This window comes from Scophthalmus maximus, chromosome 20 (assembly GCF_022379125.1).
Source record: "Scophthalmus maximus strain ysfricsl-2021 chromosome 20, ASM2237912v1, whole genome shotgun sequence".
Taxonomy (NCBI): Eukaryota; Metazoa; Chordata; class Actinopteri; order Pleuronectiformes; family Scophthalmidae; genus Scophthalmus; species Scophthalmus maximus.
The window spans coordinates 17,187,665-17,204,160 of record NC_061534.1 but is presented as its reverse complement, the minus strand read 5'-3'; the positions used below and the strand labels follow the sequence as shown (position 1 = coordinate 17,204,160).

The window sequence follows — 16,496 nt, the reverse complement described above, 5'->3', positions numbered from 1 at the left end:
GAGTCTCGCGATAATGTGTCCATTTCTTTCAGTCCAGAGGTCTTCTCGCGATAAATTTTTTTTAGCAAGTAGACCCCCCCCCCACACACACACACATGTTTTGAATGAAACAGTAAAGAAATATGAATAATAAAAAATCAATTCACCAAATATTTCGTAACTTACACACTGAATTGTTAATTTTACATTGTTTATGTTTGAGTCAGTAAAGGAATGGGAGCAGCGTCCTTGTGGCCATGGCAACCAAGACTCTCAATACTGCTCACATGTATTGGCTGAAGACGCGATAAAATTCAGCAATGCGTTTTGTCATTCGCTAATGTCGAGCCGAGGCGTCTGTTGTTACGTCGACTGCGTCCTCGAATAAGGATATTTAGTGAAGAAATGTACGTGTTTCACAATCCAAAACAACCTCCTGCTGCTATTTTACTAGAGGAAGGGTAAGAGGCTACATTTGTCGTTTGTAAAGTCAGCTCGCTAGCCAGGATCAGAAAATTCAAATATTCTATCCTATCAACAGTAGGATTTTTAAATGTCAGGTTAAGCCAAGCTAAATGTCACTCTCTGCCAAATGATAAATGCAATATGTTCATATTTTAATGTCCTTGTTCTGCACTTCAGCACCAGTTTGTGCTACTTTAACACTTTAACTGTAAAACAATTCAGACAGAAACACTGGGCTTTCTACTCCACTTCATTTAATCGTTAAATTTTTGCAGAATCATCACAAAACAACATGCCCAAAAAAATTGTGATGTAAGATAAGATAAGATATTCCTTTAATCGTCCCACAACAGGGACATTTTGGTGTTACAGCAGCAAAGTGGATAGCAGAAATTAAAAGTTAAAGATGTACTGCATCATTAATTATGAAACAATAATACAGAGCATTTTGCATAATTATTGCTTTTGTACTAAGAACTACTTAGGTATTTTAAGCATGTTTTAATGCTTAAAAATGTTGGGCTTTTACTCAATTTTTAATTCAGTAATTATTAAATGATCTAATTATCCAAGATAATTTTCATTAGGGATCATTCGAATTAAGTTTTTTTACATACATCTACTGATGCAGATTTGGGCACACATCAGTGTTGTATCCTGGAGTCATTCGTTGGTTCGGGTCTTGGAACAGACACCCTCCTCCAGGCGACCCGACTGAGGTTGATCAAGCCTCAGCCTGTGTCCGATCAAGCCTCAGTCTGTGTCCAAGTGGCATTCTGCGGACCCCACTGCTGCCCCTTTTCAGCCAGAGCCATCTTGACGTCTTCTCCTCCGCCTCAACGTTGTTGTTATTCACTGTTCTCCTGATTTCGCCTGTGATGCCGAGGATGCCGTAGGCCTTGCTGAAGGACTGACCTGCAAACCCTCGGCAGCCCACTTCCACTGGCATGCACCTTTGTCCTCCATCCGTTCCTGTGGCATTCCTTCACCAGCTCCTGGTATTTTTACCCCTTCCTTTTTGACCTCTCCTCCCAGGGCACGTTTAGCTCCAGGAGGATGAGCTGCTTTGTGGCCTCAGAGGTCAAGGTTATGTCTGGTCTCAATGTGGTCTGGGTGATGTGAGCTGGGATTCTCAGCTGCCTCCCAGATCAACTGCCATCACCCAGTCTCGTGCTGTAGAAAGCAGTCCACCAGTTCCATTCTTGGCCATTCTTTGGGGCTTTTCTCCCTCCTTCACAAACAACATCATTCTGGCTGGAGCGTGGTGGTGTCTGCTATTGCTGATGGCCTTGCTAATTGCCTCAGCGATGGTCTTGAGGACTTGATCATGTCTCCAGCGATAGCGCACATTTCTCAGTGCCCTGAATCAGCTGCTCAGAATGTGTTCGAGGGTCCCAGTCTTGGAACACAGGGGGCAGGCTGGTGTCTCTGTTATTCCCCATACGAACAGGTTGGATGGTCTGGGAAAGACATCGTTCACCCCCTGAATCAAGAACTTGATCCTCTCTGGGTTTTCACTTCCAGATGTCCTTCCAGGTGACCTTCTGATCCATCACCCCTTCCCACTTCATCCAGGCGCCCTTGTTCCGCTTTGCCACCGCTATGCTTGCTCGCTCCTCCGCCACTGAAGCACGCAGCTCCTGAATTTAGTGCAGTTGTAAACTAAAAATCGAATCAAAGCATTCCATTATGATGCAAATGTGATGTCTTCCCTGTTGCAATGGCTGATCAAAGGCGCACACACTCCTGTGACCTGTGATGTCATCTCATAAAACAGGAAGTGAATCCTCTCAGAATATCATTTGAATTATAGTAGACACAGATGCGAGACACTGAGTTACTTGACCATATTTGAAAATGCAAAACCGAGCCAAGACGAACATTACCTGGAATGACAAGCACAATTTCAGAGGTATGTCTGAGGGCGACCACACGGTACAGACAACACGATTAGAATGAGCTGGTTCATTGGTTCACTGCTTCGCTGCGTGGATATTGTCACTTGTCCTGGAAGTCAAAAGACGGCGGGTAACAATGTTACATCTCATGCATTTTGCTATGATTTGACACTTTTAAAGCATTTAAATGCTGCTTTTAATTTAAATCAGGTTAGGGAAAGAGTCAGGAAAGGGTTTGTTGACGTTGCAGACTAAATTTAACATTTTTTTTATTTAACATCGAACCTATCAAAATGAACAGTATATTGGTTTTAAAAACAAATAATCACTACAATCACATAAATAATCTACGTCTCTTCTTTCGAAATTGGACTGTATGAATGAAATTTAAATCCAATACTTATTTGTAAAATTCTGCGAATATTTCCTCACGCTGGCTGTCGATTCTGTGTGCGCTGAAAAGAAATCTGGGTTTTGAGCACTGAAAACAAATCAAAAATCGGTGCGGACTGCACCGTACAACAGTGGGTGCAGTCCATAAACATCACTCCCCGATACCTTAAGAGACGTGCTAGCAACAGAGGCTGCGAGTTTGAGCCCCGACCAGTGCAGTCAAAACATCAACAACAAACAATCTTTCACCAAAATCTCTTAGTGGCCCTTCAATAATTATGTTTATAGTAGAAAGACATACATACACACTTACATTACTTGGCATAATGCTGGCGCACACATGAGCACTGGAGCAGAGGAGTTATGATAAAGGCCTTTAAAACGTATCGTTATTATGAGTATTGAGGATTAGTGACATGTAGCTAATTGCTGGTTACTGCCTACCTGCTTAAAATGTGGGAAGAATGCAGTTGGTTGGCACTTCTCTCACCTGTAGTGCCAGAAGTCTAAGTCTGTTTCCTACCACAGTCACATTGTGAGAAAGAGCGCAAAAATTGGCAAGATATCTGAACGCGTCTTCCACTGCAGCTCCAGTTGAACTCATGGAAACAAGGGGGATTGTGGAAAATGTCCAACTCCGCTAAAAAAGGGAGACAAGGAGAAAAGTTGCCCCTGAAATCCACAGGAAACCAGAGCAAGTAAGCTGGGTCATCTCAAATACAGTTAACAGTCTGCAGTACAATTTAAAATTAGTTTTCTAAAATCACCTGATAAGTCTGTTTTCTAGGGCTTCTCATGATCTCAGAAGGCTGCGGTTGCTGCTTGCCAAAACCGGCCCCAGACAAGAGGTGAACAACAACAGTGACGCCATTCTGAGGCAGTGTGTCTAGACATTTTGATAATGTCACAAACCAGATCATATTTCTCCAGGTTTGTGTATATATTGTAGTATGAGTCTCCCTGTGTTGCAGGTGGCAGCATTGAGTCACAGTAAAGCACGCAGCAGTGGAGCCAGCAGATCACAAGGCCCGCATCATCAGAAAGACGCCAACAGACAACGCAGTGAGAGAGACATCAACAGTGAGGCCGCTGAGCTGGAAAAATTCAGGTCTACCTTCCAAGTATATTTATAATTTTAAAAGAATAGTTCACCTCAAAATTAATAATAAGACCCACATCTCTATCAGCTGAAATCAAAGAAACACAGAAAGTCAACACATTGATTCAATTTCGCCCGATGTTTGATGCAGCAAAAGCCAAAGTAATAGCAATTGACATGTAATAATTTAGAGTCCTGTTCGCCACACTCAGCTAAAATGGAATAATTGATGGAGTGGATGCTGATTCAGGAAGAGACGGAAACTATGGATGTCTTAAGCAGAAGTATTTATTATAAGACCTCAATATTGAGGGGACATCCGGTTCACTACACAGATCAACAGGTTCACAGTGTTCGGCATCCCAAGATAGTCTGCCCATCCCCGGTCTCTGTAGTGTATTTAGTTTAGAGTAATGTCGTCATCTCCCCGCGACACCTTGAGTGAGAAATCAGCTGCTCAATGATTATTTTGGCTTGCCATAGATGAGATGACCTTGCAGTTTCTCAGAGAGGATAGACGAAAATTCCTCAACAGCAATGTTAAATGTTTTATGAATACAAGCAGATATTGAAAAATCTTGCCAAGTAGAATAGTCTGAGCTTAACAAAACTTGGCTTTAAATCAGGAACCATCTGATCAGAAAATAAGAAAACAAGAATCTGACCATAATTCCAGGTTTCTGTTCTTACCTGTACTTATGGGCACATTTTCGTACAATAGCCATTTTATGGTAATTTAGAAAATATGGTTGAGTGTTAGTAACATTTGTGTATTATATAATCTTAGATAAATTACAGGACAATATTTTTACATAATGCAGAAAAGGGTTAGGTGCATAAATGTTTACATTTGATGTAATATGTATTATGGTTAAACTGTAAAATATCAAGCCTCAGTTACAGTTCTTTGACATAAGGGTTTGATATTAACATCCAAGGAATCACTGCAATCCTTTTTTCTTTATATGTATCGGCCAATGTATCGGTATCAGAAATTTTGTGCACCGTAATATCTATTGGCATCGGCCCCCAAAAATCCATATTGTTTGGGTTCTAGTTAAGAGGACCCCGTCACACTCACTCATCAGCTTTGGAGGACAGAACAAGAGGAGTGAATGAATCATAGTTTCAGTTGTTCAGAGTTGGCTGCATGTTCATTATGAGATTAACTGTCCTAACTGTTTTAGTCTGTACTTCCTTTGTACCTAATTAGATATACATTCATTTCCCAGCATGACATACAGAGACCAGAGATGCTTCACTGGACACCCACTGCATAAACTCTTCTCCGACATCCTTGTGTCTTTGGTCAAGAACCGCCTTTGCAGGTAAAATGTCCCTTATCAGTCATTGTAACACACAAGAATTAAGTTACTGACAATAGTCCCTCGTCCTGTAGTGAATGGATTGACCATGCAGCACCTGAGTCCGTCCTGAGGGTTCTAATCTGCCTGCGATTATTAATCAGAGATCCTCACCATCAGGTACAACTTAAAAAACCCTTTAAATTCTATTGCTGCTGCTTTTTTAAAATGTAATATGTCAAAACAGTCACTGCCTCTTTTAACTGCTTCCCCTTTAAGATAATCCTCCATCAGCTCCAGGGCATCAGTTTACTGGCCAGGGTAAAGTTTTACATGAGCTTTTTTTTCCACACATGCCAAAACAGGCTGCATTTTGTGATTTATCCACATTTACTCTGTCACATGTCATCCCCTTTATCCTCTTCTCTCTTTAAGTATATGGAGTCTGTCACTGCCATGTACATATCTTGTGATGAACAGGCGTTTTCTGCGCAGAAGCTGGTCACAATGACCCGTGAGTAATCTGAGGGCATTATCACAGAACGACACTGATAAATCGACTCTTGTGCGTGTCCTTAACAACGCTGGCTTTGTTGATTGCCTGGCAGACATGTTCCAGAAGCTGTCTGCCGTTGAAAGTCAAAGGGCCTGGGTCACCGAGAGCGGTGCTCACAAGGTAAGTGATAAAATATGGGCCATAACATTAATCAGTTCTACTGGTGCACTAAAACACTTCTGGTCACTCACTACATGTTATATTAGCTATGACTTTATATTTTCTAATTTGTTAATATCATTAATTAAGTTGACTTTTTAATTTTCATTGTTCAGTTATTATGTTTTTTTTCTATTTAGTGTCTGTTGTCCCCGTACATTACACAAAATATAATAGTATATTTCCATTACATTTTCAGTGAGTATAACATCCTAATATTCTATAGATATAAGGCAGAGATTGTCAAACAATTTATTGAGAACATTCATTCTCTTTTTTTTCCATTTTGTACACTTCATCAGCACCCTCAGGCCCAAATATGTTAATTATCTCTCAATCTAATTGACAGATTACAATAAAATTCATCATGGACATTGATTTTCTTCCTGGGATATACCCAAGAGACATTTATTGTCTCTCTTACAGCTTAACCCACATGAAAAACTTTACATTTTAACCTCCATGGTCATTTTAGGAAGAATTGTCAGTCCTGTTGTCTGTTTCATCTGTTACTTGATATTTTAGGTTTTAGTGAACTCTAATCATTTCTAGACCATGGTGAAGCTCCTCTCCACAACCGATAGCAGCGTACTGCTGGGAGCCATGCTGGCACTCACCACTTTGGCAGAAAGGTAAACACACATTTCATTGCAATGCATTAAATACATTATGATTTCATCTGTTGCAAACATTTCTTCTCTGCAGTTCCGAATGCAAGGAGGAGATTGGGGAGCCACCGATAGTAGAGAACCTTCTCGTAATACTGCAGGAACATGACCTGCTGTCGAAGAGGTTAGAAATCACTTTTTTGTTGATGTATTGTCAGACTGACAGATCAAATGATTTCTCAAAGTTGTTATGGTTATTTGTAGGAACCATCATTTGTTCATTAGTACTGATGAAATAGAGCCATACAACATAGAAAGAAGCAAAACTAGATGAATCAAATGATGGTGAAAACAACAATTTTAAGTAATATTTATTGGGCAGTTTACTAGTTTAGGCTTTGGGGATTGAGGTTATTGAAAACAGTTATCATTGTTATTGAATGTGAAGTAATTACCTCATGACAAGCATAATATTGGCCTGATATTTCCTCCAGGATAAGTGCGGAGCTGCTGAGGCTCCTGTCGCCGGTGCGGCAGGTGAGGGACCAGGTGAGGGAGCTGGAGGGGCTGCCCGTGCTGCTGAGCCTGCTGCACGGCCAGCACCTGAAGCTGCTGTGGAGCATTGCCTGGGTCCTGGTCCAGCTCTGCGAGGATCCCAACACCAGGACGGAGATCCGGAGCTGGGGCGGGGTTCAGCAGCTGCTCTGGCTGCTCAACAGGTTGTTGAAGCTCCATTATTAAATCCAGCTGTGGCATTGTTTTTGAGTTTTAGGCTACATCATCCCTTTACACTTGCTTTTTTTCACACTAGACCAAAAAGCCCCTCTTTTACTGACTAAAAACCAAAACCTTTCACTTTGACAAACATTACCATTCTGTCCACATTGAAGTGATTCACGATCTTAGGGGTCATGCCAGTGACCTGGTGCAGTGCATTTCTAAAAAGCTGGGAACTCACGAGAAACAGATTAAAAGATGATGATCAGACCAACGGAAGTCGAGATATTCCGACTTGTAGTCCTTTATTTGGGTCAAGTTAAAAAACACACTGGGCCTTACATTCCCCACAATGCAACTTCACTTTCATTAGATCTCAAGGTCAAGGCTGCATCAGCCTTGTAGTAAAGGGGTGGAATTTGAAAAACAGGGAGGTTCTGAGGAAAATATGCAGTGGGTTGCATCAAGGGTAATGTAGTCCAATGATTTTAGAGCATAACCAATTTGAAGTTATCATATCTCAGACTCTACAGCATAAAACATGTACATTCTTATTTTAAAGTCCATAAACTTTACCTCAGTACAATGGTAAATTGGTGGATTACCTCCTTGGAGTATAAGGTTCAGATTAATACTTCCCTTTAGCCCAAATTAACCATAACAAAAAATCTGCCACATTTTGACAAACTGGTGGTCAGATTTCTGCCCTTCAAAACTAGCTATATTGCCTTTTCTCTGTTTTTGAAAGAAAAAGGTTTCCACCCATCTGAAACAGTCTTGTCCAGTTTTAACCTTCAGTTTAACATTTCAACTCATGATGCAGGTTGCAACTGTGTGACCAACAACACAAAACATCGTTCTGAGTTTTGAAACAAGAGAGAAGTGAGCTGTGGTGTTGTTTTTATCTTTTCATCAGTGACATATAAATAACTCTTTCAGTGACAGGCGGTATGTCTCCGATCGCTCCTCCATCGAGACGCTCTCCAGCGCCAACGCTGCCGGTCGCATCCGGCGAGAACACATCAGAGAGGAGCTCAGCCCACAGGAGGAGGTGGACAACACCGTGGCCCTGCAGTCAGGTCAGAGGATAGGAAAATGTTGAGTTAATTAAAGGTTCCTTTAGAGCTAGTAAAAGTTTGAGCTTTTGATAATGTAAATAAGTGAAAAAGACAGAGCACTGAAACATGACTGTAAATTCTTGTAAATTCTCTGTTTCTGGACATATACATATAAAATATCTATATCTATATCTATATCTATATCTATAGATATAGATATAGATATTTTATAAAGCTATTATTATTCATGCACTACAGATTCTCCTACAGAAAAAAAATTACATGTCAGAGGCAAAAGCCTTTCCAGTCTTTGTTCTGTCTATTGCAACTGCAATTCCACGGTTATTAGTTTTAGTGCGTGGGACTCCCATAACGGAGGTCCCGGGTTCGCCGTCCGGCCAGAGCAGTTAAAACAACAACAAAGACAGAAACCAGCTTTCTCCGAAATCGCTTAGTGCCCCTTTAAGTCAAATCCGTGTCTCATCCCTTTTCCAGCCTGCTGTACAGCTTTGACTGAGCTTAGTCTGGATGACGCATCTGCTCACTACATTGTGCGGGTAAAGGAAAAGTCCCTAACATGTGCAAAGTCCACCTTTACATCAAATTACCAGATGTAAAACACTGGATCATTCATTTTGTCCTTCTTTTCTAAGGAAAATGGGGTCTACATTATAGCAAAGTTGATTCTACCACAAAATTCTGGAGCAAAGGTCACGACTTTGCAGGTATATTTTTTATACATTATGTGTGTTGAATTACATTATGGTTATTGTAAATAACATATTTGCAAATCTGTTGCCTGATTTGCAGTGCTATGCATTTCGGACCCTCCGGTTTCTCTTCAGTGTGGAGAGAAACAGGCATCAGTTTAAGAGGTGATGTCACATCATTAAGACATTTAGATAAAATTATTATCTTGGAAAAAATTCATATAAACTTTTTTTCATGTTTTGTTCATAAGTACTTTAAAATTAGCTTCTGCTGGATATCAAGAAACCTCATCAAATGCGGTCCACTGCTGTTTGATAATCTTTTATCCTTTTCAGGCTCCTTCCCACAGACCTCTTTGAGTTGTTTATTGATGTTGGCCACTATGTGCGGGACCTCGCTGCTTATGAGGGACTGCAGACCAAAGTTTCACTCTACACTGTAAGAAAACAGTTCCTAAATTGATCCATCTGTTTATCCAGCTGGGTTTGGGCTGTAAAAACAAGAAGAAATATGTGTTTTGGTATAAATAGGATTGATTACCTTACAAATTGGTGGTATGTTGTGTGTTTCTTCAATACAGGAAGAGGAGCTGGACAGTCTGAGAGAGAGCATCGAGGCTGTGGACCAGAACCGACCTCCCCTTAAAGTCATCAACGGTTACTCTGTTCTGGACCATCTGGGCACTGGGGCATTTGGAAGCGTCTTCAAGGTTTCAACCAACATCCTCAAAACTGACAGAAACTGCAATAAGCAGCTTTGGCCTCTGTCAACTTTGCTTCTTCATGGCCTCAATCGAGAGCACTTTGACTGGCTCAAACAAGTGTCATTTATTGACAGGTCCGAAAGCAGAGCGGCCAGAACCTCCTGGCTCTGAAGGAGGTGAACCTGCACAACCCGGCTTTTGGCAAAGACAAGAGGTCCAGAGACAGCAACGTGGAGAAAATCATCTCTGAGCTCACAATCATCAAAGAACAGGCATAGACTTTAAATTCTAATCCTTGACAGTCAGTTTACTGTAGTAACATGTAATATGATCAAATCATTTTGTGTTGCTTACATGTTGTTTGGTTCTTCCTCCCTAGATGATACACCCAAACGTTGTTAAATATTACAGGACATTTTTGGAAGGTGAGGATGATTAAGTTTGCGTGGCCGTCAAGCCAAGTTGTGAGAAGGAATATAAACAAAAATCTTCTAATGTTTCATGTGTTCTGTTCAAGGTGACAGGCTATACATCGTGATGGAGCTGATTGAGGGAGTGCCGCTGGCTGAACAACTCACCTCTCTGAAGGAGAAGCAGCAGCAGTTCACTGAAGACAGAATTTGGAAGATTTTCATACAGGTATCAACTGCTTTGTGTGTTTGTGTGTGTGTGTGTGTGTGTGTGTGTGTGTGTGTACAAAATAACTCAACAACGCATGGGTGGATTTTCACCAAACCTGGTAGAAATATTAATTGGGAGAGTATATCCGAATCATAAACATTTGGTTCTGATTGGTCAAAGGTCAAGTGTCAAGGTCAACCAAATAATTGGTCAGGAAAGACAATCTAAAGCTTATATTGATCAGAAAATGAATCCCCATCATGTGATGTCACGAAGAAGTCATGAAATTATGTCATGCATAAATTTAAAAAGGCAATTTTCAAGGTGTCTGCAGGACTGTAGACACGATATAAAGCCTAAATAGATTTTTTTTTTTTTAAATTTGGATTATGTGATAGGAATTGCGTCATCATGATGTCAGTCACTTATGCAACCAATAAGATTAGAGACACCAATAGAGATTAACCAATCATTCTTCATCATGCAGTATAAATGATGCCATTGTGATAAATTTCAACCTCTTTGTAGTTCTTCATTGTCAAAAGATGTTGAATGAAAGCCTCAAAAATATAAGGAAATCATTTCCAGGAACCAAGTGGAAAAATCTCCCCAAGTCTCCACAAAGTCCTCTTCATATCTTTCTCGTTACTAATTGGTGTAACTCATCTGCGCTCCGTCAGATGTGCCTGGCACTGAGGTACCTGCACAAGGAGAAGAGAATAGTGCACCGCGACCTCACACCAAACAACATCATGCTGGGGGAGAAGGACAAAGTCACAATCAGTGAGTGTGTGTTTACAGTTCATTACACCTCACCTCACCATTCGTGTCACTTCCTGTCATGTCTCATCACAACCTGTGTCTTTCCTTTGCTTGAAGCTGACTTCGGCCTGGCCAAGCAGAAGCAGGAAAGCAGTAAGCTGACGTCAGTGGTCGGCACCATCCTTTACTCCTGGTGAGAACATTTATTCATGGCATCCAGCTGCATTATGGCAAAGCTCTTTAATGATTACAAAGCCCAATAGCAACTTAAAGACAGTATATTCTGCAGCTCAAAATAATGGCAACAGTCATGCATTCACAAATCACATTATGTGGATTCTCCTCCCATATGGTGATGAAATGGTCACCAGTAATGTCCAAATAAGGACATTCTGTCTGGTTTTACACTTCTTTTTTATTCCACACATTTGTCTTCGTTGTCAAAACCTACAACAGTCCAGTCGGCACACTTGGAAACAGACTTGTTGACTTTAAAGTTTAGCATACTTTAATTACTGAAATATAAAAATGTACAGATGTTTACGTTTATGTTTTTTGTGTTAGTCCGGAGGTGGTGAAGAACGAGCCTTATGGGGAGAAGGCTGACGTCTGGGCTTTAGGGTGTGTCCTCTACCAGATGGCCACTTTACATCCTCCATTCAACAGTCTCAACATGCTATCACTCGCCAGCAAGGCAACACACACACACACAGACACACATTTAACAATTTGCTCCCAGCATCAAAATGTATTTATTTATTTATTTGTGTCCATCTTCTTATTGGTCTTTTCCTCTTATGGTAGATCGTCAAGGCAGTTTATGATCCGATTGAAGAAGGCGCTTTTTCAGAGAGAGTGACAGACATGATCAGATGGTGAGACTATTATTTTGAAATGCTGGATGTCGGTGTGCAGAGGGTGCTTTTAGAAATAAAATAAAAATCCTCTTGTTTTGTAGGATCTGTGAAAGACTTGGTAATTCACTGACACTCATTTTGATCCATTGGTAAATGCTTATGTCATAAATTTAAACCCAGTTATTGTATTTTTTTTTTGTTATGGATTAAAAGTAATTTAATATCAAAATCATTCAAACGGTACTCTGTTCTGTTATGGGGCGACCTATCAGGTGTTTGAGTCCAGATGCAGACCAGCGGCCGGACATTGTGGCCATCAGTTCCAAGATCTCTGACCTCATGATGAGGCTGATGGACGGCCTCTACACTTCCCAGAATGCACTGGAAAGAAGAGCTGAGAGAGACAGGAAACGAGCACAAAAGTATTTCCTGGAGAGGCACAAAAGCAGTAGGAACTCCTGCCTCTTGGACCTGTCGCAGGTAAGGAAAGAATTGAGGACAATTTTTGATTGGTGTAAAAAACGGAACTGAGATGTTGCTTCAACCATTAATGTGGGATTGTACCTGAAAGTTTCATATCCTTTTTTTAAATGATTTTATTAAAATGGTGTTTTTTAGGGTGTTTTATCAAATTGTTAATTTGAATTAATGCTGTGCTGCACTGTTTTCAGGAAACATCCTTAATGAAAGCTGAACATCCGACTCCACCCTCTTCTTCTGCCTGCAGTTCGAACCACAGCGAGCAACTAATGTGTCAAGGTGAATCTGTGACATGTTTCATACTGCTGAGGCTTTCAAGCAAAACTCGGAGAGTTTTAAATTCAACATTATGCCATGTTATAAATAATCATACGTATATGTGTGTTTAGAAGATGCCTCAGATGATGACGCTGAAGATGATGATCCACAAAACAGCACCACTATCTGTGTAGGAAAACACTGTGGTTAGTTCTGTCAGTTTTGAGAATATTCATCATGATGTTGGGTGGCCCTTAAACCAGGCAAACAATGTCTAGTTGTCTCTAGTTGTCTCTTATGGTGTAATTTTTTCAGATTGGGTGATTCACTTTGGGTTTTTGTTTTTTTCCTTTGACTAAAAGGGCTGAAGTCCAGTAACTGCATCACACCTGACCAAATCCTATCTAGGTAAGTGGAAAAACCTCACATTGCTACTGCACATACTCCGTGGGGAGTAAATTTGTCGTAAAATATTTTTAATTTAGCAATGTAAAAAACTGTCTTCTAAATACTGGCAGATATTTGTTGATGCACAATTAACCAGACACGCACACACACACACACACACACACACACACACACTAACAGTTTATTCTTTTGACTGTTTATTGACCTCCCTTTCCTCACTTGCCTTTTCTTATCAGCGGGGATTCTGCTGCAGTAAGGATGAAACCAAGACCAGGTACCCCTTTCAACCCGATGCGAAAGACAAACCTTCTCTTTACATCTCTCAAATCAAACATCTCAAAAGCTTGGAAGTTATAAATGTCTCTTATAAACTGTGTCCGTCCTGTTTATTTGGCCTTTGTCAGTCAGTGTGTTTGCTTTGGCTCTTATCTCAGTGTCAGCAGGGATCTGCGTCTCCCAGAAGAAGCTACGACAGATTGAGGATCCCAGCCAGAGGCTCCTTGTGCAGCTGCACAAAATCCTCTTCATCTCTCAAGTATTGAAACTATGGTTGAATCTCCTGCAGTTTAACGCTGCAGTCACAGTAAAAAAAAACAACTAGTGATATAAGTGATTCTGTCACTCTTTTGTTTTTCCATTGGAAATACTCATTGAAACTCTTAATTTCTTATCATTATACAACGTTTAATCATCAGCCTCAAAATAGTGTTTGCATGTAACTGTGAATGTGTTGGTATTAAACTGGATCATCTTAATTTCATCTCCAGCTCCCACCAGCTCCACACGGCAACATCAAGCGACGGGTCATAGAACGATTTAAAAAGTCTCTGTTCCACTATGGAAGCGATCCGTGCAACCTAAAAGTGGAGCTCAGCAAGGTTTGTACTGTCGGTAACGCTTTTCAAGGGGGAGAGAGAGTCACTCCTACACGAATCAAGTCGACGAACTTGGGAACCCATCTTCTCTCTATAGATTAATTTGTAACTCATACTGTAAGAAAAATGAGACCCTAACCCCCCCCCCCCCCCCCCCCCCCCGCTCCCTGCAGCTCCTCCAGGCATCTCCAGAGCTGATGGAATTAGACTCATCCAGTGCAGACTGGTGGCCTCTGGTTCAACACTTCACCAGAGACCCGCTCGCTGTCGACAGCACAGGTAGAGTTACAGTAGCAGCTTCACCTTACACGTGCGTATGGTAAAAGACACCACACGCGCTCAGCACTGCAGACTGTGCAGCTGAGCTGCTCTTTCACAAACTCAAAGGAAATGGTCGATGCAATCTGTTAAATTCTTGGCAGTGATTTACTAGATTGTCATCAGGCCGGCTGCAGTCGGAGAGGACGCAGTGTACAGATGTATAGTGGCCCCTGACCTCAATCATGCAAAATTCATTATTAGCTGCTTGAATTTTTAAATGCAAAGAGAGTTAAGCTAATTTGGGGTATTTTTTCCTTCTCACAGATGATGGGAATCTCAAAGAGGGAGTTACCTATCAGCAGATGCAGGTCCTTTTCTCTTACATATTATATTTTTATTGAATTTGTACTTTCAATTTAGTTTAATTTCTTAGAATATTACTTTTTTTATTTGCAAAGTTGCTAAGCTAATTAAGCTATTCCTATCATGTCAGCAAGAATGAATAAATATAAATATGTAATTGATAGAATGTACTAATACTGTGTGTTTATCTCATTCAATAAAAATCACATTGGAAGAAAATCCTTTAATTTCCACTTCATGGTTATGTTCAACCGTCTATCTACTGCTGCTGAAGTGAGTTCCTGTTCCTCACAGGGGATCATAGAGGAGCTGCTGGAGGAGAACGGTTACTACGAAGCAACAACCAGCAGGTGACTGAGAATTTGTACAGAGATTTCTAAAATAACTTTATTTTTACTTTGTCACAAAACATGCTACCAAAAAGAATTACTGGCCCAGTTCTGTATAATTTATCTGACAGTACATCACTGTATGTTCTTGTGAATCAGTGTCAGTTTACTGTCAGGTGAAAAAATTTGACACAGTAAATTTTGGATTTTAATTTCCATGTGTTGTTGATTTATAAACAGTGGTTGACTGTAAAAGGCAGTTTTCAAAGTTAGGAAGGGACATTAAGTGTATTTTAATAGGATATACTGTAATATTACTCAGCTTTTCACACAACGAAATTCTTACTTTACTGGTTACTACTTTACTATTATGCAGTACAAAAGATAAAAATTCCTACACTTGCAAATATATATATTACACATGTCTAAATATCTAAACATTATGAATATGTATACAAATTTGTTGTGTATTGTTGTACTAAAATGAAATGTAAGTACTGTATTTGAGATATTTAAACTCAGTTATGTTTTGTGTTAATCTTAGGGCAGCAGAGAGAAGAAATGACCATCGTCCATATACATCCTCATAAGTCACAGAAGTAGCTTGTGAAGCTTTTCTGAATTTATTTATTGCATCAGCCTGAATTCAAAATGATACTGTCTGTGCACTTAAAATATGATGAATCGTATTCAAAGTGTTTATTTATCTATCATAGAAACCTATGAAAATCACAAGTGAAAACATGTATTAGTTGTACACAATCTGGTGAAGACATTGCAGGTTATTGTAGTGACAAGGTTTGGGCTGTAGCATCACCTCACTCATCATCGATTCTCAGGGGTTGACTGTTTATACAAATATGATGTGACTGTGTTAATCTTTAAAGAAAAATTCACTATATTACCCTTGTGTTTTTAAAGGTTAAAGATGATTTAGATTTGTTTTTTAATGATAAGTTCGAAATTCAAAAATCCTGGGAGTGTTTGACCCATCAAAAGTGAACTGGCCTCCAAAGTGCATCACACAAACCAAGAAAATAAACAACTGACTTAACAGGCAGAACTATCCGAAGCCATTTATCTGCCGCTGGGTTCAGCCGCTCTGCTCTTCTGCTTTTTGTTTTTTTCAGGTTTGCCTTATTAAGCACTTTAAATTCTTGGGACAAACCTCTGGTGGTTTGACTGTTTAACTCCTCGCAGCGTGTGTTTCAAGTGGCTGCGAGCCAGTTTCCTCATTCGCTTCACTTTCAAAGAGCTGATAAGAAACCAGGCCTCCCTTCACCTTAATTCAACATTGGTTTTCATCTATCACACATATCACAGTGTTTGACTGCAGCTTTGGCAGACGTGAGAAGCGGGTCATGATAATAATAATAAATTTCATTTATAGAGCATTTTTCATTTCAAAGGGTCAGATGTTTTGAAATTGAATCTGTGAAACACTTTAAATCTAAAATATATATTTTTTCTATGTTATTCACTGCATGTTCATTGTCATGGTAAGAGTTGACGGCAGCTTAATATAAGCTTTCTTGTGCACTTTGATCCAAAAGGGATTCATCAGTATAATGTGTACGTAAAGAGTTGCAAACTATTTAAAAAGGATTCATTAAATAAACACCTTTAAATGCA

General features: G+C 40.1%; 2 protein-coding genes across 9 annotated transcripts in view; one reads left to right on the top strand and one right to left on the bottom strand.

Moving 5' to 3' along the window:
• sept7b (septin 7b) overlaps nt 1-2,077 on the bottom strand; it is an 18,679-nt gene extending 16,602 nt beyond the window's left edge. For both annotated transcript variants that reach the window (XM_035609088.2, XM_035609089.2), the window contains exon 1: nt 1,062-2,077. In XM_035609088.2, coding sequence (XP_035464981.1) covers nt 1,062-1,089 — 28 coding nt within the window. In that variant the 5' untranslated portion in view covers nt 1,090-2,077. The remainder of the gene's footprint in view (nt 1-1,061) is intronic.
• nek10 (NIMA-related kinase 10) lies at nt 258-16,496 on the top strand. 7 transcript variants are annotated; one of them, XM_047329674.1, is made up of 36 exons: nt 258-440; nt 3,324-3,433; nt 3,511-3,583; nt 3,707-3,843; nt 5,067-5,162; nt 5,234-5,318; nt 5,418-5,459; nt 5,574-5,652; nt 5,747-5,814; nt 6,406-6,485; nt 6,559-6,645; nt 6,956-7,180; nt 8,118-8,257; nt 8,732-8,793; nt 8,890-8,961; nt 9,047-9,111; nt 9,283-9,385; nt 9,528-9,656; nt 9,785-9,922; nt 10,030-10,075; nt 10,168-10,289; nt 10,952-11,054; nt 11,151-11,226; nt 11,598-11,727; nt 11,838-11,908; nt 12,163-12,370; nt 12,562-12,649; nt 12,760-12,834; nt 12,991-13,036; nt 13,273-13,310; nt 13,471-13,571; nt 13,804-13,914; nt 14,085-14,190; nt 14,497-14,540; nt 14,830-14,885; nt 15,409-16,496. In XM_047329674.1, exons 2-36 carry the CDS (start codon nt 3,363-3,365, stop codon nt 15,452-15,454), a joined length of 3,219 nt encoding a protein of 1,072 aa, XP_047185630.1. In that variant the 5' UTR covers nt 258-440; nt 3,324-3,362; the 3' UTR covers nt 15,455-16,496. The 7 variants fall into 7 exon arrangements, with proteins under 7 accessions (XP_047185630.1, XP_047185631.1, XP_035464974.2 ...); XM_047329675.1 differs by having other exon boundaries at nt 261-440; nt 3,523-3,583; XM_035609081.2 differs by lacking the exon at nt 258-440 and adding an exon at nt 2,228-2,356 and having other exon boundaries at nt 3,523-3,583.